The sequence below is a fragment of the Nycticebus coucang genome, chromosome 5 (genome assembly GCF_027406575.1).
Source record: "Nycticebus coucang isolate mNycCou1 chromosome 5, mNycCou1.pri, whole genome shotgun sequence".
Taxonomy (NCBI): Eukaryota; Metazoa; Chordata; class Mammalia; order Primates; family Lorisidae; genus Nycticebus; species Nycticebus coucang.
The window spans coordinates 40547449-40572567 of NC_069784.1; the positions used below are offsets into that span (position 1 = coordinate 40547449).

At 37.1% G+C, this 25119-nt stretch overlaps 1 protein-coding gene across 1 annotated transcript; it reads right to left on the reverse strand.

Moving 5' to 3' along the window:
* Window positions 1-20457: 20457 nt before the first annotated feature.
* Window positions 20458-23793, reverse strand: KCNA3 (potassium voltage-gated channel subfamily A member 3). Its single transcript, XM_053591915.1, has one exon. The coding sequence runs from the start codon at window positions 23570-23572 to the stop codon at window positions 21836-21838; it is 1737 nt and encodes a 578-aa protein (XP_053447890.1). The 5' UTR covers window positions 23573-23793; the 3' UTR covers window positions 20458-21835.
* Between the last annotated feature and the right edge of the window lie 1326 nt (window positions 23794-25119).

A 25119-nucleotide genomic window follows, 5' to 3' on the forward strand; every position in this document is an offset into this window, starting at 1 on the left:
CACATAGGAGTTGTGCAACAATAATTCATACTAACTTGTTTCTGTTGAAGTCCAGCAGAAAAGTGAAGATTCTCTTGGCCAGAAGCATGGTTCAAAGATGATATCTGTATTCTTTGGAAACAACTTAGATAGATCTCTTAATTTACTCTGTGAATATTTGCAAAGGATTTAAAGATTTGGTCCCTTAAAATGAAACGCTTATTATAAATTATGGCTCATGGAGTCCACCAAAATTACATGACCAGGAACCTTAAAGACAGTTATTTCTTATATCAACCAGAAGCCTAGAAAAATATGCTTTGTTCTTTTTTCTAATAGGTAATTACCACATGTGTAAGTCAGTCTAAATCTATTCTCAGGATTATTATTATTTAGACAAAGTAGAATTCTGGATGAAAATAGGAGAGAAGTCTCTGTTTTGGTGGTGTAGCATTTGTTGACATTCCAAAAGCAAAAACATATTTGAGTAACTAGCTGCTATTAGGAAAAAGATTTAAGATCAATATTGGTAAGCACAAAATAAGAACAATGGGTATGTAAAGGGTGATTACTAGGAATTATACTCTCTTGTGCTACAAAATTATTGGGCATACATAGAGAATAGATACTGAAAACAAAACGTTCCTATTTAACACTTACTCATTCTAGATCTAATGAGATTAGCCTACAAGCCTGGGAAGATTTATGTGTGTTTGGAAATATGAGAGTAGTGTCATTTACACATTAATCTTCATACTTCCTCTCCATGCTTTGAATAGGCCAGTGCACACGATAGATGCTCAATACTTATTTTTGAATGAAATAATGTATATTTGCTGTGCCATAATCTACTCCTATATAACTGGAAAAAGCATAAAGGCACAGACTTATCACAAGTAAATTTTTCTTCCTGAAGACTTAACTGGGACTTCAATTGTGTAAGAAAGATACCAAGCAATCGAAGAAACCTAGGGGATGTTGGCTTCCAAAAGGCTTTCTGAGGGCAATGCACAGAAGTCCTCACTATGGCCTTGAAGGAGGACACACAACCACCTTCAGAGCTTATCCCAAGGTAGCTGATGCTTGAGCTACTGTCAATAGTCCAGCTTTTGATGATTCTTCTTTTGAAAAAACAAGAAAAGAAAGGAAGGAAGGAAAGGAGAGGGAAGGAGGGAAGGAGGAAAGGAAAAGAAAATCATTTGGAACTAGGATTATTAATATAAGCAACAGAATTTTTTTGACTTTTATTGAATTCTGTATTTAACATTTGCAATGAAAACACTGTAAATCCAATGAAAATGAAAAACAATGGAATCAGATAAAAATATTACATAATCAAAATTTACAGGTATTTATTGATATTTACTTAACAAAAGGCTCAAAATTATGACAAGAACATCAGAGAACATGGCACAAGAGCTTATTTTAACTTTACATTAATATGTGATAAGTTAACATCATTCAATGTCAAAAGAAGACAAATAGAGAAAAAATATAAAATATTTGATTTTACATTTTATTCGGAATTCTATTATTTGTTATAATTATTTAAGAATGATTATTATTTCCTTCCATAAAAAATAATACTTGCTTGACTTAGATGAAGAGAACCAAACTTAAGTTTAGAAAATTTTAAATCCCAATATAACAAGCATATGTTCCATTTAAATATTCACAGTAACACTGCATTGCTAATCAGTAAAAGTAACAGCATGTATGTTGACTTACAAGGGAAAGCAGTAACAGTGTCTCTCTGTTGTGTGAGAAAAAAATAAAATGTAGTATTGTGTCATGGGTTAACACATGGATATCCTCCATATTCAAACTGAACTGTCATTAGGTTTTAATTTTATCTGGGAAAATTCTTAAGTGGATTTTTAAATATGTGGAAAAACTTAACCAAATATTTAAACTATGGCTAATTGCTAATAATACTGTTATCTACGAGTTGATAGCAATTCTTTTTGAATAGTTATAGGAAATAATCAGTTTACTTAAAATAAAGGCAGTTTTTCTCCCAACTCCCTCTTCTCTGTCCTCCACTAGTCATAGAATATGTGTGATGAAAAACGGTGGGCTGAATAATGGTTACTAGGCTGGATCTCTCTCATTTTTTTTTTTTTTTTCTGAATCAGGATGGCTGCAGTTTCTTGGGGGTGATTATTGCTTCTTTCAACCATTCAGCAATCAGTCATTATGATGAATTTTTAAAAAGGGAAAATTAGAAAAGTCAATGAAGATCATTTTTCAGTCTAGCACTTTGACATCAAATGAATTTAGTGTCTGTGGTCAGGGTGTATGGACTTAACATGTTTTAGGTGGAAAAAGTTTGGATATTACCCTTTGGAAGGCTAGAGTTGGGAAGTATTTAAAAAGGTCTAACAGCAACAATGCCTTTTCACTAAAACCTGAAATTTCCCAATAAATTTTTTCAAATTAAATTTTAGTTAAGGCTTAAAAGATAATGGCAATGATATGATAAAAATAATACAACAGAAGGTGAATAATGTAAAGAACATATGAGATTTGGAACCATTTATAATATGATTTTGGCTTATAATCATCTGATCTTTCTAAACCTTGGGTATTTAAACTTCTGCTGGTACAAGTACCTTATGTGAATGTTTCAAATATTAAATTATGTGAATTATCTTAGCAAAATACGATATAAATAAACTTATAAATAAATGTAGACTCTGAAAAAACTGAGGTTTCATGTTTGTTATACGGACCTCTGTATAATCTATGTAAGATTTAAAAAATGTTTTCTTATAACATTTAGTATGTTATGTAGAAATACTTCACACACTGTTTGCTTTCCCTTGTGTGTATTGTGTGTGTGTACAGGAGCTTTTAAACATAAATTATACCATTTTATGGCATAGTTCCAAAAATGGTCTATACAGTGCCCTTAAAACTGAAAAAAAAAAATATTCTTATTTGGTTTCTAGGCATACATTTTTATGGCATTTAAGAGAAACACATTGACAGTTTTAAGTAAACTAAATACTTAGCCTCCCCCACCCCCAAACCCATTATTAAGCGATCACACCATAGCAACAATTTACCAGAATAGATACTACTATGGTTTGTTTAATATGGTTGGTTTACAAACTGTTGTAAGGTACAGTATTAACACAATATGCTAGAATCACCATTTATCAAATTTCATCAATTTAAAAAAATGGGTGAAATCACTTTTCACAAAGATCACAGTAATACATAAGTGACTCAATTATAGCTAAAGTGGAAATTCAGATTCATAAAACAAAAATGATCAGATTAAATGTTTGAATTAATTGCTCCACTAGTCAAAATATACATTTCTTATTATGATAAAGACCTTTAAAAACTACCCCCTTTTCTGAATGGAAGGAATATAAACTAAACCTCTGGACAAACAATCTCAATATGACAAAATATTTCTGTATTATTCAAATGCAGTGCTATCATTTTAATTTCTCTAGAGTCAAAATTTTAGCATCCTCCCAACCTAATCTCTTTCTACCACAAACCAGGAATCAGAATTTACTGTTTTTCACTAGGTATAATTACCTCTTATTTATGCTATGAAAAGCTATAACCCTTCTTTTCCCAACTAACCATTAATACCAAACAGAAGTGTTTGGGTTATCCCTGAATTTTGTTTCTCACTCCTGAGCAAAATAAATTATAATATGGTTCCATCAGGCCTCCCTTGTATTAAAAAAATTCACAAAATGTTGTGAACATTCTTTTAAATTATCGTGCTTCTGGGACCAAAAGAGCAATAACTTTTAAATGTGACAAAAATACACCTTACTATCAGTTATAGTTCATTGGTAAGCAGAATTTGATTCTGATTCGCTACATGTTTATTAAACTATAAAAATTCAAAGGTGAAATTAACTTAAACAACTGTTTAGGTAACTACTCAGCATTCAAAGATGAAATGATAATCTAATAATTAAACCATGGCCAAAATGAAAAGTAAAGTTTAAGTTTTTTATGCCTTGCTGAGGCAAATTATAAATATTATAAGTATTATAAATATGGCCATTTGGATTTCTTGAGTGGAAATACGTGGCATCTTAGTGAGAGGGAAGCAACACGTACATGTACAAGTACGTGTATATTATAACAATCTGGAAATTACAGAATTTTCAAAAATGAAAAGAAACATCTAAAATACTAAACTTAAAAAGTTTTCCTTTCACTTGGCGGATAAAGTAATTGGGGCTCAGAGGAGTTAAAAGGACTCTCCTAGGGTACATGAAAGTTATTGGTGGCACCAGACACCTGCTTTGAACTTTGCCAAATTGCTTCTTGTATAAAAAGAATCAAGAGGTCATAAGGCAAACACTCCTATCACTCCAAACTTTTCCAACCTTCCTCTACTTCCAGGCTTGTAAGGCTGAGTGTGCACTGAGGCTCTGTTACTGTTTTAGCATTTCATACACACTTTTGAAATCACTTTAACATCTTATTAAATTTAAGAAACACCTTCCCCTTCTTCCTAGCTATTTCATCAATCTGTTTCTATTTTGCAGAGTGATTTTTCTACTTTTTTCATGATCCCATTATAGATCAGTGAAAGTTCTTAGAAGAGAAAGAATCCTATTTCCTCTTCTCACAATTTGAAGAATGATACATTTATGATGTATTCAAGGTTTTAATCTTATTTCAATTTATTCTTTCCTGCGTAAGAAAATCTGAGTACTTAAGTATTCTTCAAAGTTTTTAAAATATGTGTAAGAAGGATTTGGGGGCTGGAAAGGGCTTTAAAGATGACTGAATCTAACCCACTCATTTTGCAATTCAAGAAATTGAAGCCTAGCCATGGTAACTGACTTATTTAAAGTTCCATAGGTAGAAGTAGGTAAGAATTCTGGTCCCTTTAACTAGATCAGTACTATTTTCATCACCTATTCTGTGAACCATATTTGGTATGACAATTTACTCATCTGACAGCAATTTGTGCTTTTATCACAAAAGTCCAGGTTTTGTCCTTATTTGAAACTGTAGCCTGTAATAATAATTCAGATATGATATTAAATATGCTATAATGCTTAAAGTTATGTCGTTGGTGTTGTATAAAGGTAGTTTTTGTGTCTTTTTCTAACACCTATTGGTCCTTGCTAAAATATCTGAATGTCTAAAGTCTTAAAGTGTAGTTGATGGGTTTGTGTCAATCATCCCAACAATTGATACATACTGCTGTACAGCTACCAAGGCTGTGAACATCAATTATGAGCATTAAGTTGTCTGCAATGGACTCAGGGTCAATGTCTCTACTAAACAGGCTATTAAAGAACAAAGAAAAGGTGGTGGCTATATTTTCATTTTAATGACAAATCATCTAGATTGGAGGTTCTAGCTCAAATGTGAGATAACTGTCATTCCTTTATATCATTTTTCCTATAGTAACATGGACTTAAAGTTTTGACTACAAAGAACTTACCAGCAGATTGTGAAAAATTCATTGTAGACATTGCCTCAAAGAAAGTTACCTGGATTATATCTCCTATTCATCTGTTTTGCTGTTAGTTAAGTGTAAGATTGTTTTAGATATTGATTCTTATACATATATTAACAATGAAATTCATCACCTATATTCCATTCTGTAGGGCATCAAAAACCTTATGATCTTGGCTTGACTACCAAAATATTTGTATCAAATTGAAATTCTACAAGTCCTTTTATTATAACTTAACACTGCTACACATTTAAATAATAGGAGATTGGTTATTTATATATTTGTACAGGTATATTCTGAAAATAAAATATAGAAATTAAAACAGTCTTCTACATACTAAATGTTCACAGTTTGACTCTCCATAAGGCTTATGAAATAATATACAAATAGCTACCATTCTGCTGAAATGTCACAGTAAATACATTAATAATGGCACAGAAGTGAAATGTCCCCAAATGGGAAACCATCTTCATGACCTCCTAAATCTCTTTTCCAACTAAAACTTTTACTTGAAAAAGAGTTCCATTTCTAAAAAAATATAAAAATAGAAAATGAAACTTTTACATATATAATTTTGAAGGAAAATCTATAAGGATTAGATGAAATATATGTATCTTTAAGAATGTGCTTTGTCTCACCAAACCAAACATCCTATGAAAACTAAACTAAATGAATATGTTATATATGAACTGTTGAAAAGTATAACTAAATGTTAAAGTTTTAGTTAAGATAGACAACTTAAACATATAATAAATACTAATATATTTTTGTAAAATTAACCTCAGCTAAAACTTATCTATAAGACTAATTTGCATTAAAAAAACAGCATTTAATCAAGCAAGGCACATTTCTTTTAGGCAAGTCTGTCTTTAATACCATTCATTTGGGCACAGTGTAGACTTCATTTATTTATGTGAAATGGGCTAGTCTATGTATAAGAACCTTTGGTAAGAAACACTTCTTCATGAATAAAGTTGCACATAACTCAGAACGCAGAATATAATATGACAATATCTCATGATTAAACACAGTCCAGTAATTAATTGAAATAAAAAAAGACAGTAAGAGTTGGTTTGTTAGAAACAAATACTTAGGCTTTCTTTATCTGCAGCACTGATTATAGTTTTTGGATGATTAGATTTCACCAAAATGTTCAAAAGGCTGAATGATACCTTCATATTTTTAACATTCTTCTTTATCTCTTAACCAGTATCTTTTATCCTGCACACAGTTCGAAGAGAATCCTCCAACTTCAGAGCTATTTCTTTTATATAAAGCATTTGTTATAGATATATTATTTAATGTCAACTGAAACAAAAAATATGTTCTGGCAGATATATCCCTGCTCATCAGTGGTATAATTCAGTTGAGATATTTCTCATTACTTAGAAATGCTTACAGTAGGGCGGTGCCTGTGGCTCAAAGGAGTAGGGCGCCGGCCCCCTATACCACAGGTGGTGAGTTCAAACCCAGCCCTGGCTGAAAAAAAAAAAAAAAACCAGAAATGCTTACAGTAAAGTATTCTTGACCCAGGCAATTTAAAAGTTGAGCATCCTACTGGTCAGCGCAGCTCTACAGTTCTTTATGCGGGGCTCTTCAGAGATCTGTCAGACAGAGTAAACATAATAATTTACTGTATATTTAGATTTTTATAAACCATAGACTTTATGTCAATGGAAAATGTCCTTTTCATTATTTTTTTAAAACCTTGTTTTTTTTTACTGTTGCCCTGAAAATTTCAAGCAATTTAATTGTCTAAATGCATTAACTACATGTCAAATGCTTTTAATTTATAACTTAGAAAAATTTTCAGAGTATGCTGAAATTATAAATTTTTCCCATGAATAATGACCCCCCAATTTAGTAACATAATGCTTGCTTTTTGAATAGAAAAATTTGTCTTTATCCTTAGAACCACATTCAAAGTTCTGCATGCCCTCTGATTTTTAGAAAAATATAATATATTAATTTTCTCAATGTATTCCTAAAGGTTTCTGGCTGTACAGCCTACTGTGATAATCTATGATAAGAACTCTTTTGAAGTAAATAGGAATCCAATGCTCAGATAAGTGTCATGGAGAGAAAAAAATAAACAGAGAGAGTCTCACTATAGGATGTCATGCCTTTATCTTTTCATTATAAATAACTTTTGAATCTTGATTCTTTAAGATAAGAACCCTGCATAATTAAACACCACTTTAAAATTTCACAAATTGAGATGACAGAAACTACTTGATTAGGGTCTGTGGAGAACCAGGTGATAAATGTGAAAGGTTTGGTACCCCCCCCTTCCCAAATACAAAAAGCATTACTGAGAAATGCTGACAATAAAGTATTTCTTATAAATAGCATAAGGCAATATAACAATTACATTCACTGCCACATCCAGAATCTAGAATGGTGTTTGCCACATAGTTGCTGCTTTATATTTTGAATGGATGAATAAATTCCTACCACTCTGCATGTCTGACACATGGGAAGTACTCAGTAAATATGTGTATATATTGAGTGAATAAATGGACATATAAAAATTCTATTTATGCACTCTAGAAATTTACCAAGTGTATAATATAAATACTTACAAAGACCAAAAAATGCTATAAACCCAGCTCTGGGTTTCCATATGTGAATATTGCCCATCATAATACAAAAAGAAGACTGTTTCACAAATATAGCAGGTACCTAAAACCACTGGTAAATGCTCAAAGATGTTGATGTGGCAAATTTGTGCTTTTGATGAAAGAATCATTTACTCACTAAATTAAATACTGTGTGTTGGACCATTATCTATCTATTAAAAAGTTTTCCTTATTGGCCTGGATTATATATCAAAGATACAACTTATCACTGATTTTTAGGCAAAAAGCAAGAGTACATTCATAGTATGCTTAATTTTCATTATGAGGGTTTTAAAGTTTATAATGGTCTAACAGGTATTAATGACTGCTATTAATAATTATAATTACAAATAACATTTATGATCTGACATACATTTTATCTGGCTCTGCTCAATGCTACTACAGTATTGCTTATCTTCAGATGGTTGTCTTAAGCTACACTTGTCTTGTCTTGAAGCTGTTTGTCCTTTTTTTTTTTTTTTTTGAGACACAGTCTGACTTCCCTGGTAGAGTGCTGTGGTGTCATAGCTCACAGTAACCTCAGACTCTTGGGCTCAAGCGATTCTCTTGCCTCAGCCTCCCAAGAAGCTGGGACTAAAGGCACCTGCCACAATGCCCACCTATTTTTAGAGACGGGGGTCTCACTCTAGCTTAGGCTGGTCTTGAACCTGGGAGCTCAGGCAATCCACCTGCCTCGGTCTCCCAGAGTGCTGGGATAAAAGGTGTGAGCCATCGCACTCGGCCATGTTTTCCTTTTTATATAAAGGGTGAGGCATTTTTTTAAACCTCATATATCAATATCTGCCTCTGGAGGCTCATAAGATATTAAATTACAGTGGCACAGCATGGCATCCTCATAAATTATAGGTATGTAGGGAGTTGCAGTTCAATAGAAACCAAAAAATAAAAGCGAAATAAGGATAGTAATTATGATGTTTATATTAATGGCTGAGAAATGGGTTGAAAGGGTCAAGAGAATGACCATTATTTAAGTATAAAAATCAACTTATGAAAGGAGAGAAAGGAGGTATAATAGAAAATGCCATGTATAACTGAAGATATTTGACTAAATAAATATTCTAACATATAAAGCAAGACAAAAAAGTAAGAACAAATTTCAATAATATTAAATTTGTAAAGAAGTAGTTAATATCTCTCCCAAGGCCTAAGTAGAAGTGTAAAAACCCAGCTTATTTAACTGCTAGTCTCACTAACTTGTATTTGATGAGGCAAGAGTTGAAATCATTCTATAACATGTAGTTTTACAGGAACTTTGTTTTCATGTGCCTATACTTTGACATTTATTAAACTACTTAGAGTTGGCTGCACACCAATAAGGTCTACAAATTCTAACACTAAATAGTAATGAATAAACCTAAGCATTAGAAAGATTTCTTGCTCAATTTGTACAATTCTCTAGTTGAGGTCTTGGAAATTACATACTTTTGGCAAACAAAAAGTTTAAACTCAGGAACTCAAGTTGGTAATATGCTAAGATGTGAGCCTTGTCAAAAATCTGTTAAGTTATGGGAAAATGAGCTGTAAGGTTTAATCAATACTACTTCAAGCAGTATTTAGGGTCTACTACTAATAAATATCCTCAATTATAGTAAAATTAAAATTGTCCTTTTTGGACAAATTTAACTCTTTGGAATCAGTTTAAATGTTTGCAGGTAAAATGTCTACAGGCTCTAAATATTAATATAAAGGAATTCAAACACATTTCTTACTTTAAAAAACTATTTCTAAAAAAAAAAAAAAAAAAAAAACAGCTATTTCTGTCTGTGATTTTTGGCTACCCATTAAATTCTGCCCTTAAAGATCTGACATGTTGTCACCCTTATTTAACATGCTTTTCATCATAACTTCTTATAGAAGTAACGTATTTGTGACTATTTGATATTTTATTGTTCTGTAGTCAACATGAGGTTAACACAAAATGTAGTGGCACATATAGCTGCCTCTTATTTAATACCTTGACTAACCTAAGTTATAATGGAAAAATTGGTAAAATACATATGAAGTAATAAAAATAAACGATGTCACAATCCTCACCTAAAACCAGAAAAAAGAAGAAAAAATAAGAAATGAAAAACATTCATTTCAATTCTGTATTTTGTGTCATTTATTTTAAAAGCCCCAACGATGTGTCCTCAAATGAGAGAAATGATCTTGCATGGGCTTAACTATACAAAGTAAGGAAGAAGAGTTTCTAACTTCTCCTGGTCTACATATGTAAGTTCAAGTACATATGTTAATTTTTAATTTGTTGACACATTTGGTAAGGAAATTGTGTCACCTGGATATGCAGAGGCTACAGCCAGGTCTCGTTTGCCTTGGAAATCTAAGAAAAGGAGACTTCAGAAGGGGTGTAAAGAAAGTTCTCTCTATCCTTATAAGGAGATCTGTGTCCCTATTAGGGGAATCCTCATTTTCCTACTGCAGAGGAAAGTACTTGGTTGTAATATGCTCAAAGTCATGGCAATGTCTGTAGTACTTCTAACAATGTTTTAATTAGTTTCAGTCATTCCATACTATATGTGTCTGTTCTTCAAAGTTGCTGGGAATCTCCCAATACCAATATTTGCTACTGGATTGCTTCTCAATTCATTTTATTATTTAGAAGTAGTCTAAGGGAGATGCTGGTGGCAGGCTGTGCAGAGTGTGAGGCTCTTTTTCTTTTTCTTTTTAATTTCAAGAGGTTTATTCTGAACCAAATTTGAGTACCGTGACTCAGAGCCACACTTAAGAAGCCTAGAGCAAGTAGGTTGATTGTGGTGGGGTTATGGTTTGGTTTTGTACATTTCAGGGAGACAGAAATTACAGGTAAAGTCATAAACAAATACATAGAAGTAGGGCATTGACCAGAGCCTGCAGTAGGCCACATCAGTGAGGAGTTCCACCATGGCCACCCAGCTTGTTGCTTTTCTGGGTGCCAATTTTCTGGCTGGCCCCGTGTGCTGTACCAGTAGCATGGTACTGATTTCTTTCAGGTTTTGAGGCACTGCTCTGAACAGCATCGCCCTTTACACCAGAAAGCTTGTGGGGCACATCTGACTGTGGGTTTCAAATGGGGAGAGAAGGAACTTTGTCTTGACATCATAGAGGTGGCTTGAGAAGATGTCCTTTGAAGAGCCAGTATAGTTTCTGCACCCTATAGCATCACAAAGTCCTTTAAAGCTATATAGTTTGCACACCCATCCCAATGGAGAAGAGGGTGGTTCAAGGCAACCCAGTCTGCATTTTGCTGAGAAAAGCAAGGGACTTTTATGAAGGACAAAACTTGCAGAATTGGGTGTGTGGGAGAGCAAAAACTGTAGATCTCTTTTTTTTTTTTTGAGACAGAGTATCACTCTGTTGTCCCAGGCTAGAGTGCTATGGTGTCAGTCTAACTCACAGCAACCTCAAACTCCTAGGTGCAAGTGATCCTCCTGCCTCAGCCTCCTAAGTAGTTAGGAGTACAGATGCCTACAATGCTTGGCTAATTTTTTCTACTTTTTAGTATAGAAGGGGGTTTCAGTCTTGCTCAAGCTGGTCTCAAATACGAACTCAAGCAATCCTCCTGCCTTGGCCTGCCAAAAGTGCTAGGATTATAGGCACGAGCCACTCTACCAGATCAAAAACTATAGATACTGTAGATCTTCAAAGAGCATCTCCATAACTCTCAGCTTTCTACACAAGTGTTAGCTCACATTTTTACACTGTAGCATGTGTGTAGTTTTGGCTATTACTAGTATGTAATTTGGGGTGGGAAAGAAAGGAGATGAGTAGGATAATTTTGGTTAAAATTTGGAGCTTGACTGGGAAAATGGTGAAATAATGGAAAGAACAGACAACTAATGATTTGATTCTATGTCAGCATTTTACCTTTTCAAAAAATGTCATTGGAACCATAAATGAGAGCTGTGAGAGACTTTTTAAAAGCTGTAAATTCCTGAAACCTGTAATCCAATGTGTTCCTGCCTGAGCTTAATGCTGTTTCCTACAAAGGGCTAAAGCCAACTCATGTTACCGAAGTTGCCATTTTGGAGATGGAAATTAATTGAGGAGGGGAAGCTTTTATTGGAGAGTATACATCAGGATGTCCTTTTGTCTGGAGGTGCTAATTCTCTACAAATTAAACAAGATGACCCCCCTCTTTTCTAGTTAGGAAGTTATAAATACCAGCTTGTTCATCAAGCTTCTGGTTGAGGTGTTGGGGCAGAGGGTGGTACAGGAGATGGGAGAGTAGGGAAGACAAGGGCCCAGGGTCTTTGGACTGAGAGCTATTAGAGACTTTCTCTCTCTCTCTCTTTTTTTTTTTTACGTTGAACTCCAAAACCCATTTGTAGCAGGGTTCATTCACTGACAAAAGGAGTTTCTCGGAAATAGTTTAAGAGTTGAATCATTTCAAAAGCCCTGGTCTCAGAAGATTAAACTTTCATACTGGGGTAGTAGTTCATTATAAAACACAATAAACGAAAACATTTTTTAAAAAATCCTAAGAATTAAATGATACTCAAAATGCTCTGTCTTGAATCACATGATTCATCAGTTCTTGATACCATCTAGACTTGCAACTAGAGTTACGTTGATAAATCTTTTTTAGGCATGTGCTCGATTTCTGTGAAAACTTTGCTTAAATGTAAACTTCATACCACACTGTCAATTTTTGTCTTAATAAAACTATAGATTTTTTTAAGAAAGAAGTGGTCTAAGTTTTGCCATTTTAAAAAGTCACTCTAAGAATCTTCTCTTATTTTTCATGGATTAAATGTCCCCATCTCCTTTCATGTATGAATAACCACTTCAAAAAATAGCTAATTTTTTGGTTGGATGTGGAGACTCACACTTATAATCCCAGTGACCTGAAAGGTTGAGGCAAGAGGATTGTTTGTGCCCAGGAGTCTGAGACTAGTCTGAGACCCCATTTCTAAAAAACTAAAAATAAAAAATTATGTGGGCATGGTGACACATGCCTGCATTCCAGCTACTTGGGAAGCTGAGGCAAGAGGATTGCTTGAATCCAGGGGTTCATGGTTATAGTAAGCTATGATTTTGCCACCATATTCCAGCCTGGGTAATCAAGTGAGACCCCCATCTCTACAAAACTAAAACTAAAACTAAAACAACAAAAATAACAAATAAATGATTTAAAAAAATTAAAATTTGTAAAAGAAATTATTTTTTTCCAGAAAGGCCATATTTACAGTGATGTAGTTCTTTATTGTGATTTACTGGTGAAATCTCTAATGTCTGATTGAATCAGCTTCCATGGTAATCAAGTCCCCATAGATTTTTAGGACTCACTATTAGCTGAAACCAAGGCTGAACGTATTGGGAAGATTCTTAGAATTTGTCCTAAATAGGTAAGTCCCTTGGAGATATCATTTGTTTGTTCTGATTTTGCTATGACAAGTAGGTCAATGAGTCAACATATATATACTGAGTATCATTTATAAAGAGCACTCTATTAATTATTATGTAGGAAGCAAGGTCTTTGTGGAACAGTCTAACTTTCAAGTATCCTTGGTGGTATCTCATATAATGTTGTATTTAAGTTATTTACATTGAAGAATTCCATACTCATAATTGCTTAATATTTCTTGTGAAAAACTTGTTGGGGTATGTTTGACCAAATGGGAAGCCTTCTCCAGTGAACTGATTTCAAGGAGTTTTATCCACAAAAATATGGTGAGGAGTATAAACCACATGTAGATTAAAGTGAAATATAGAAAATTTTGTTTGCACTTACAGGGGTGTCCAACCTTCCTTTTTCCTTTGCCACACATTGGAAGAAGAGTTGTTGTGGGGGGGGAGGAAGAGGAGGAGGAGGAGGAGGAGACCAAAACAGGGTGGGGGGAGGTCATACATACTTTTTGTGATATCTGACACTACAGATAAGTAAAAATAATTATTCACCAGTGTTTTGAAAGGATCACTATGGCTGTTATGTTGAGAATAGACTCAAGTAGAGGAAAAGATAGATGCTGGGGACCAATGAGGAGAGTACTGTAAAAATCCATGTGATAGATAATGATGGTTTAGATCAGGTGGTAGGAGTGGTAAGTAGTGGTAAGGCTCTAGAAATATTTTAAAAGAAAATCTAGGATTTGCCAATAGACTGAATAAGGGGTATGAGAGAAAGAGGAGAATCAAGGATATTCAAAGGATTTTAGCTTGAGCAACTGCAAAATTGAAGTTGACAGTATTGAGATGGGGAAGAGGGCAGGAAACAGAGGTCTGATGGGTGAGAGAAGGCTTGATGGGTAGGAGGATGGGGAGGGATGGAAGCTTAATTTGACAATATTAAGTTTGAGATGTTCAATAGATAACAGTGGAAAAGTCAAGTAGACAGGTAGAAACTGAATTAGAAGGTTAGGGGAAAGATCTAGGTGAGAGATACAAAGTTACGTGTAGACAGTCTAAAGCTATGAGAATAAGACAATGCAGAAAAAGGAGGTCTAAGGACTAAACTCATGGAGCTCTCCAACATAACAAGCCAGGAAGATGAGAAACAACCAACAAAGGAGATTGAGAAGAGGCCTGAGATATAGAAAGAGAATCCAGGGTGTGATAACCTGTAAGTTAAATGAAGAAAAGTCTTCCTAGGAAGGAGAAAATATGCCACTATGACAAATGCTTCTTACAGGTTAAGTGTAATGAGAACTGAGAAATGGCTACTGGGTTTAGTCATATTAGGCCACCAGTGACTTTGCCAAGTACACTTTTGGTGTAGTGGTAGGGGTGAAAGCCTGTTTGGAGCAGACTCAGGAGAGAAGAGGAAGGGATTCAAAGGTGAACAAAGAGAGAGAGGGTCTCTACTCTCACAGAAGAAATACAAACTGATCACATATATAACATAAATAGATGAAAAATTGCAACTATGCCAACATCACATACTGTATTTCACTCTAAGATCTACCTTTTTAGATTTGAGCATCTGTGAAATTAGGGTGTACCTTAAAATTACTGGTACTTTTCCTTTACAACTGGAATTTTTTCTTTTCTTTCTAAGAATGGTATACAAAATAGTGGTGGTTCTTATACTCATCCCTTTAAATGTGATGAACTACCATACTATAATAGGGGAATAATAAACCCAGAGTCATGAGAGATGTTTTGGGGGAAATACTGAAGTAAAATGAAGTTTAGGAGGGAAAGAGGGGACTAGTAGGACATCTGCAAAGACCTCCATACCTTAAGGTGGAAAGAGAGTTTATTCTGTAACTGGAAGAAGACCAGTGTGACTGGAGCACAAGAGAATTAGGGGAGAAGCATAAGAAAGGATGAGAAAAGGCTGGATCTGAGATCATGAGGAGCCAGATTATGTGGGGCCAGGAAAGTTAGGCCTTTGGGTCTCTATCCTAAGAATGAGAAGATCCTGAAAGAATTTTAAGCAGGGTTGGGTGAGGTAATCACATTTCAGTCTCAAAAAAAAAAAAAAAAAAAATCATTCTGGCTACCATTTGGAAAATGGGTCAGAGAGAATCCACAGGAAATATGAGGCCAGTTAAGAGACCTTCATAGTTTACCACGGTAGAAATGATAGTGTGAATAGCATGGCGGTGGCCGTGATAAAGAAAAGTGGGCTGTTTTGGGGAGTATTAGGGAGGCTAAATGATAAAATTTGGTGATAGGCTGAATATATTTACCTCTATCTATCTATGATTTCACTAATAAATACATTGAGAATATTAGGCAATAAATTTGCCTTTTAAGAACAGTTGGAAAAACTAAAAGTGATTTACAAATAGCTATGCCATACATAAGAATGAAAATCAATATTTTGGACATGTACTAATTTTCAGAAAAAGAATCAGATCATTTAATCAGATCAGGCAGAAAGTAAATATACTGCATGACAGAAAGTAATCTGGGAACAGCTGAGGGTATGTGTGTGAGTGTGTGTGTGTGTAATAAATCAACCCACATTCTCTTTCAAATTAAACCAGATATTTTAATTTAAGGAACATGTTTAAATGTAAAAAAATAAAAATCTTAGGGTTCAGAAGGAATTTCCATAAGGAACAGGGGTTTGAAATAAACCTAATAGAAAACAAAACAACTGATGACTGATAAATGATGTACAGGTATAATGTTAACTTACATTCTAAAAAGCTAGTAGGTATCTCAATAGAGATTCTCGACAGCCTCTGTTCTATGATATCAGCATTGGGTGTGGTTAGAGGCTTGCTGAGAGAGAAAAAGGTTCTCTACACCCCCTATTATCATATAGGAAGGTATGACCCCTGTATCTGAAATGTCAGAGTCCTGCATGAAGAGATTCATTTGTAACATTCTTTAGACATGTTCATTTAAATAATACATTACTAACCACCAGAATCACAGACTATTTTTCAGGGGAGCGTTCCTATTCTGTATTGCTTAGGTTACAACAATAATAATATGGCTCCCAAGAAAATGATGGTGCCTCTTTTTCAGATCTCTTCCTTAACACATTTGTGGCTAATAGTGCAAATTTTAAAATGTAAGGAAAGACACGTTCAGTACAAAAAATAATAAATAAAAAAGAAAGACCGTGAAAAATGTTTCTTTGTAAAATGTATTTTTCTTTATAACTTAGAAGAGAGAATTAACTCATAGCATCATTAAAAACAAGACAAATATCTGAAAACTTTCCAACTAGTCTGTATATTTAAATAATATTTATGAGCTAACTATGAGTATATATGCCATATAGCAATGGCCATTTTCTGGCAGGAGCATAGGAGCTGAGTCACCATAGTATGATTTGGGATCTGACTGGTTTCTCCTCCTTTCTTCTTTTCTCCTTTGATTTGCTTTCTTTCAAAGGTTATCACAACCTTTGGTATATGTAGTACAAAAAACAAATACAATGAATACATACAAAGTTTGTTTTTTTCAAAGGCTATCAACTGCTTCCTAAAGATGTACAAAAAAACCAGCACAGTTAATATACGATATATAAAACTGCCATCAAAAAATACAGGAAATCAGTAGTACAAAACTAATAGTTTTATTCTCCTTAGTTTAGAAGGCCTAATACAAAAGAGAAAGAAAAAAAAAATCCCATCCTAAAATGGAATCCCTAAATATTCTCTTCCACGCTCTTATGCTCCTCACCTCTATCTCACAGTGTTTCCATAGTCTTCGGATTGGGGGGCACATGTGCTTCCTTCCATTGCTTAGTGGGAAGGGTTATCGCCTCTATTCACAGTTGGGAGTTGGGAAGGACTTGGAACTGCTGTAGAAAATGTTGAAATTTTAAATGTATAGAAGTCAATAAATTATAGTTATGGTTTTCAATAGACTGCTGGTATACAAGATATTTTATATACTATCAGCAAAGCAATTACTTGAGTATATAATATGCCAAAGAAGTATAAATAACAAGTTTTATCTAAATAAACCATAACTTTAAATTTCTTCAGATTGTGCATTTAAAATTTCAATATTGGAATTTTATTTCATAATTTGGAAATAACCAATTTAATGCTTTCTTTTGTATGTAGGTATTTGTGGTTATGTCACCACAGTTGGTGGATATTTAAATGTGGCATCGTATCAGTTTAAATACCATAACATAAATAATAATGTTAACTTCTATGCTTCTCCCTGGATTCGCCAGCTATAGGACATACATTTCCCCTCAGGGTGTTATTGGATGTGCACTAATCCAGTCACACCTCCTTACATGAATCTCTTGCTAGGTATATTTTTTCAACATCTAAGACATGCAACTGAACTTAACAATGCAATCTATATTCTCACAAAGCTAACTGGCTTGTGCAAACATAGATTTGTTAGCATTTTTCTCTGAGCCCCAAATCACTACTCATTTTCATTTCATAAATGATTTAGGACCTTAGAGAAGGGACTACAACTATTATGTCAGACCAAATTATACTCTAATGAGTTTTAGAGCACAGATGCTCTTAAAGATTCAAGGAGTGGTTGAGCAAGGCAATAATGTCGAATTTCAATGAACTGGCAATCTCCTGTTTTCACTCCTTCTGTTCTAAGTAATTTCTCCCTTCTTGATAAGGAAGAGTCAAAATGTTTACACTACTTTCTGGAATGGTTCCTCAGTAACCCAAGCAAAGTATGAGAATATGGAAAAACAATCATTTGCATAATACCTATTGTTGATTAAAATACATTAAAACAGGTAATTAATCTTAAAACTGAAAGGTATCCATTGTCCTAGCAGGTATAAGTACTATGATCAAATACATTTTCTCAGATTAAATATAGATAAATCAATTATCCAAGAAAATTTTGATCCTATAATTAAAAATATCTGATTTTCAGTATACTTAATGAAATAGGTTTTTGGAGATAAGTTCTTTACATGAACTCATTAATTAGTAACATGGGCTAAAGTCAAACCTAAAAGCATAAAGATTTATTGTATCTTTCATATCACCCAATAAAAGTAGTGTGGGTTTTGGAGCCAGAATGACTTGACTTTAAATCATTGCTAGGTCTCTTGCTAGCTGTGAAGTCTTAGGGTAATAGTTTAACATTAGCTATCTATTCCTTGCCCTCCTAAAACAAGGTTAATAACACTTACCTTGAAGAACTGACAAGTGTTCAAGACATGATTGACCCTTTATAAATGGTAATTATTATTGTCAATATAGAAAGGAAATAGGAAGACACTGATTATTTATTCATTTCATCTTCAAAAAGCTTTGCATTAATTATACAATGCTTAGGAATAATGAGCACAAGATAATTTCTTAGCAAAATCTCTGATGCATGTCATGCAATTATTATTTTCCAAGAGTTCTATCTATATTAACATTTAATATTAACAGCAAATCTATAAAGTACCATTTATTATCCTTATTTTACAAATAAAGAAATCAAGGCACAGAGTGGTCAAGTAATTTGCTTAAGGTCATACAGCAGAATCAGGATTCAAACCCTGGCAATATGACTGCAGAGCTTATGCTCTTAACCATTTTTAAAAACCTGAAAAGAACATAAACGTAAGATAATAGTTATTCATTTAACAAATATAAAAGTACTATATATCTCTTTATCAAGACACAGAACCTATAACCTTTAAGGACCTTACAATATGGTGACTAGAAGCAATTACAGTACCTCAAAGTTATGACTCAAGAGACATGATACTTCTCTGGATTAAACAAAAAGTCCTCTGCTATTTAATAACCATAAGAATTATGACAGAACTATAATTAACTTATTGAATTAGGGTTTCTACATCTTCTCAATAAATGTGAATAAAATTGTCACTTCATTTTGTTTATCTTTATATAAAGATCTTTTAAGGACAAAAAATTGTTTTTATGTCATTGCTATAGTGTGTCTAATGTATTATTATTAAAATGAGCCATAAAAAGAATTTCTAGTCATTAAGAATACCAAAAGTTTATTCAAAAGGTAGATCAATGTTAAAGGTAACTAAAATAAGAAGGAAAGGAAACTAGATAAAGGAGTCCTATTTAGATAGCCAGATAAAAACAACAACTCTATTAGCAAGTATATACAGATTTCTTGCCTCTATTTTTTGTCTTTTCCTTCCTCATCCTCCTGTTATTATCTCAGTATTTATTTTCCACTTTACTGAATGCACAAATAATAAAATAATATGCTTCTGCCTACCTGGAAGTATTTCATGAGCTTTAAAAATAGCATTATTCTCACTCACTCTAGAAGTACAGGATAATTATATGCTATCGAAAGAAAAAATTGTGAATAATGTATGATTTATGTAATGTATATAAAACAAAGTGATTATGTTTAAATAAAATGTTATCCTTATTTCAAATTTAACTATTTTTGTTTCAAAGAATTGTACTACTGACTACTAAATAATTATGTAAATTAAAATTGGACCAATAATCTAACAGCACTTGGCTGTTTATCTTTTTAAGGGTAAAGAGGTTGTTTAGAAGCCAAGATGGTTAGTAAAAGGAATGTACTAAATTTCAGTAGCTTGGGTGAAGGTTATTCTGAAGAGCAATAATTTCTTTTTCATTCTTTTGCAATAAATGATGGAAACCAAAGGATATTTAGCAATATAGAAATCAAATGAGAAAGGTGTAAATGATCTTTAAAAAGGCACCTGGCATGCAATTAATATAAAACTATTGATTTTGTAAATACCAATATAGATATGAATGACATTTCCCTGGTTCCCTATACAAAAAGGAGAATGCTCTCAGTAGACCATAGTGCTCACCTGATTCTGTCTCTCTTCTGGCCACCTTTGGCATATGGCTGAAACTTGCAGGTGTTCCAAGATCTGGTTACTTCTTTTCATTGATTGTCCTTTTCATTGATTGTCTGCAATTCCCTCAGTTAAAAATGTACATCCATTATATATTTTAAGTTTATTTAGCTTTTCAAATGCTGTGATAATGACAGTGCTATCGTGGGATCTGAATTTTTTTCTTTTTTGTCATTGTTAAGAGGAAGTCTGAAGGTCCCTTGTAGTAAGGTTTTGGGTAGACTGGTTGAATCTGTTTATGTATAGGACACTTTTACATTTGCTTTTTAATATCATTTGTTGTCTTGAAATTTCTTGGAGAAAAAAACTGTAGAGACCCATCTTTTAAAATTATTGCCTACTAACTGGCATTTAATTCAGATCATGACTTAGTGTGGTATATATCTGACATTCCAAACACCATATTTTCCTTCTTGATTCAGTCATTATGAGATGGCATCAAGGATTTTTGTAGTTAAAAAATACATTTCACAATTTATTTCACCTCGTTAGAGTCTCAGACTTAAATTTTTGTGCGGTTTATTCAAACAATGGTTTTCCTTATGAAATCATGTAAGTAGGAACCATCTGGAAAGGTTACTGTGGAAACGGCAGGGGCTGGCGGGTGGGGCTACAGAGCAAGAGATGCCATGACAACCTTTTTCGGGTTTCCCAGGAAACCCAGGTTGCTATGGGAACTGCATCAGTCAGGTCCAAATTAGTAACTTCCGCTGGAAGGGGTGTCTGCCACTTTAATCTTCTTGTGATACTGCAGAAGCTTATCTCTTAGATGCATTAGGAGATTTTTCTTTTCCTCAGCAGCGCTGAAAACATCTGTTTCCAGACTTTGAGAGATGTTAGCTGGGACATAATACACAGAACTTCATAGGTAACTATTAGTATGATACTTTCAAAATGCATATCAAGCCCCAAAGAGTTAAACTAACTAGTCAGATGAGCACATCCTGGGCATTTTCCTTTATGCAAAGTTGTGGAGACCCTTAAAGTTCCAGGAGGGGGGATTCAAAAAGTTAAGTCCAGTCTCAAAAACCAAATAAACTTATGGGGATGTGTGTGGTTACAAGTCATTGTTCTAGTTAGATATTTCATCCAGTATCCACAGGGTAGGCAATTGAACTAAATATTTAATAAATAATGTTGAAGGGTCCATCAAACCAAAGCATCACTTAAGAATTTGTGTGTTTTACTTAGTAAAGAAACAACTGACGTTTTAAAGTTTGAGGTTAAACAGTTAATGCTAACTGTTCTTTAGTTTCATTTCCTCCCAGATGTACTGTTTTTAAAATAGGGTGTGTACTAGAAATCAAGTTTAATGTTAAGTTTGTTGTTCATCATGTCAAAAGAGAGAGGGGGAATAAAGACGAGCTGAGAGAATGCAGCCCACTTGCAAAACAGGCACTGTTTCAGTATGAAGCAGCAGGGAGAGGGAGAATGAAGTGTGTGTCCCACTTCTTCACGTCCTTTCCTTGATGAATGGTCTGGAGATGTATAAAACAAGGGCATACACAGACCAAGGGGGTACGTTCCACACAATACTGCGAGCACTTGTATCATATATTAAACATCTGTGAATATCTTTTTGATGTTGACACAGGAGTTGGGATTATTGTTCGTGGTGCAGGTGGCAGTGGAATTGCCCGTTTTGAAAGGGGTCTGGGGGAAAGTGCTATGGTTCATACCCCCCTCTTCGATTACCATATACTCCGACTTACTCAGAGTGGAGTTACTCCTTGCTTTTCGGAGCTCCTCAGCCGAAGAAGAGAGGTGCTGGCAACTTCCCACGTGCATGTACTGGGCTTGCTCTTCCCCTTCTGTCTCTCGGTGGTAAAAGTAATTGAAGTTGGAAACAATCACAGGGACTGGCAAGGCAATGGTCAAGACACCGGCGATGGCACAGAGGGATCCCACAATCTTGCCTCCTATGGTCACTGGGTGCATGTCACCGTAACCTACTGTTGTCATGGTTACCACTGCCCACCAGAAAGCATCTGGGATACTGCTAAAACCTGAAGTGGGGTCGTCTGCCTCCGCAAAGTAGACGGCGCTGGAGAAAAGGATGACCCCAATAAAGAGGAAAAAGATGAGCAACCCCAACTCCCGCATGGACGCCTTCAGCGTCTGCCCCAGGATCTGCAGCCCCTTGGAGTGGCGGGAGAGCTTGAAGATGCGGAAGACCCTCACCAGGCGGATGACCCTCAGGATGGCCAGGGACATGGCCTGCTGTCCATTGCCCTGTCGCTCAGCCAGCTCAGTGCCCAGGGTGATGAAATACGGGATGATGGCCACAATGTCTATCAGGTTCATGATATTTCGCGAGAAGGTGGCTTTGCTGGGGCATGCAAAGAACCGCACCAGCAGCTCAAAGGAGAACCAGATGATGCATAGGGTCTCCACCACAAAGAAGGGATCCGAGAAGCTGGAGGCTCCCGCGGGGGCCCCCGACGTGCTGTTGCTGGTCGCCTCCAATACTTCCTGCGACGGCGAGGCTGGGTAGTCCTTCTCATCGCGGAACTCGGGCAGCGTCTCCAGGCAGAATATTACAATGGAGATGAGGATGACGAGCACCGACACGATGGCGATGCCCCGGGCTGGCCCTGAGCTCTCAGGGTACTCGAAGAGCAGCCACACCTGGCGCTGGAAGTCGCGGCGAGGCAGGGGCCGCTCCTCCTCCCGCAGGAAGCCCTCGTCCTCGCGGAACTTCTCCATGGCCTCCTCGCCCAGCTGGTAGAAGCGTATCTCCTCCGAGAAGATGTCTATGGGCACGTTGACCGGCCGGCGGATGCGGCCCCCAGACTGATAGTAGTAGAGGATGGCGTCGAAGCTCGGCCGGTTGCGGTCAAAGAAGTACTCGTTGCGGAGCGGGTCGAAGTACCTCATGCGCCGCTTGGGGTCGCCCAGCAGTGTCTCCGGGAACTGGCAGAGGGTCTTGAGCTGCGTCTCGAAGCGCAGCCCGGAGATGTTGATGACCACACGCTCCCCGCAGCAGTCCTGCTCGCCGGCCGCCGGCAGCGCGGGTGGCAGCGGCTCGTAGCGGTCGCAGCCGCCGCCGCCACAGCCGCCCTGAGGCGGGCCCCCGCCACCGTCGGCCGCCTCCGGCTCCGGCAGGTGGTCCCCGGGCACCACGGTCATGTCGGGCGGTAGCTCGGGGCCTGCGGCGGGCTCGGCGTAGCCGGGGTTGACCAGGCTGTGGACGCCGCCGCCGCCGCCGCTGTTGGCGGGGTGCTGGGGAGGGTGGGCGCGGTGAGGGGCGGAGGGCGGCAGCGGCGAGCTCAGGAGGCTGAGGTGCTCGTCCATGTGGAGGGGACCGGGCGGCGGCAGGGCCGCTTCGGTCCTCCTCGCGCTCCCCGCCCCTTCGCCGCCTCCGCCCCCGAGCCGAGCCCGCAGCCTGTTGCTGTGGCCGCCGCGAGGCTCTGTCTGGGTCTGGCGCGCTCCGCGGGCTCCTCCTCGGAGACGCCTCCTCACCCCGCCCCTCCGCGTCCCCTCAGGATTCCCGCCCACCGCGCGGGCGCGCGCCCCACTCCCCGGGGGAGCCGCGGGCCTGCAGCTCACAGACGCTGTCCTGGCCAGTGTGTCACCCGAGAGCCCTCAATGTGCACCTCGGTGGCACCCCAGGATTCCTGCCCAGTGTGGTCGGCGCCCCCTCCTCCAGCCCTGTAGCCGCATCCCAGTCACCGGGCTTCTTGGCCCGCGCGCCCGGAGAGCTCTGGCCGCGGCCCTGTGAGCGCCGGCCTGCTGGCCTCAGCACTCCACTGGGCCCGCCCAGGGTGGGTAGCATCTGCGGGGCAGGGGTAGCAGAACGCGGAGACAGGCGAGGAAGGAGGACAAAGAGGCGCTCCCGGCCTGCGAGCGCTGTGGAGGGGCGAGTGGCAGTCCAGGTGGGCGCCCCGAGCAAGAGGCACGCCTGGTGCCAGCGTCCTGCGCTCACTTGAGGATAGAGGGCCTCTCAGACCCGTGATGGGGGTGATGCGGGACTCCGCTTAGATGACAAGCCCAACTGAGCACAGGGTGCTGATGGGGGTCACGTCAGGAGTCTGAAAAAAGAGGGTTATTCAAGACGTTCGGAGACCTGGTTTCTTTAGTGAATAGTCGCACTAATTTCCATAACTGAGATTTCAGCCACGGGTTATTTATTCCACAGCGTTTCTACCTTTGGCTCCTCTGGGCACAGCACCCACACCTGTTCCTTGTTGTCCTTTCATCTTCCACTTCACCCCCAGGTCAGTGCCAGGCACTGCTGAGAAGTGGTAAAACTGGGCAAGAATCAAGGAAGAATGGAGGACCAAGTTTTTGTTTGGGAGTAGGGAGGACAGACTAGTCTTTCCACTGAGCTTCCTGTGAGTGGGAAAATAAGAGGAAAAGGGGAAAAGGAAATTGATAAGGTCTAATTTGTGTGTTTAGAAGGTCTAACTCCATGGGAGGGGCGGGAGCGGGATCTGCACCTACACTCTCCACCACTCAGTATTTCGGCCCTGCCCTTGTGGTAGGGGATTTGCCCTACTCCAGCTGTTAAATAGGGAACATTCGGTTAGCAGCTTGTACCTTTCTCAGTTGCTTGATTTGGGCCCAGAGATGACTTATATATATTCCTTTTGAGCTTAAACTATTTATCTAAATTGTTGTGTCACTTTGGACACAATTTCTGTTTCCAGAAATCTAATATAACTACACCCTTGGGTTAAAAAAGTCTGTTTTTTTTTTTTGTTGTATCATTCAAATCATTTACAAAAGAGGAGATATTGTCTAGACAACTCCTACTGATCCAAAGTTAGCTGACAATTCAATTTTCAGTAAGTGGTTTGTGGTCATTACTTCTCCTTGCCACCCCCAATCATGAAGTTCTT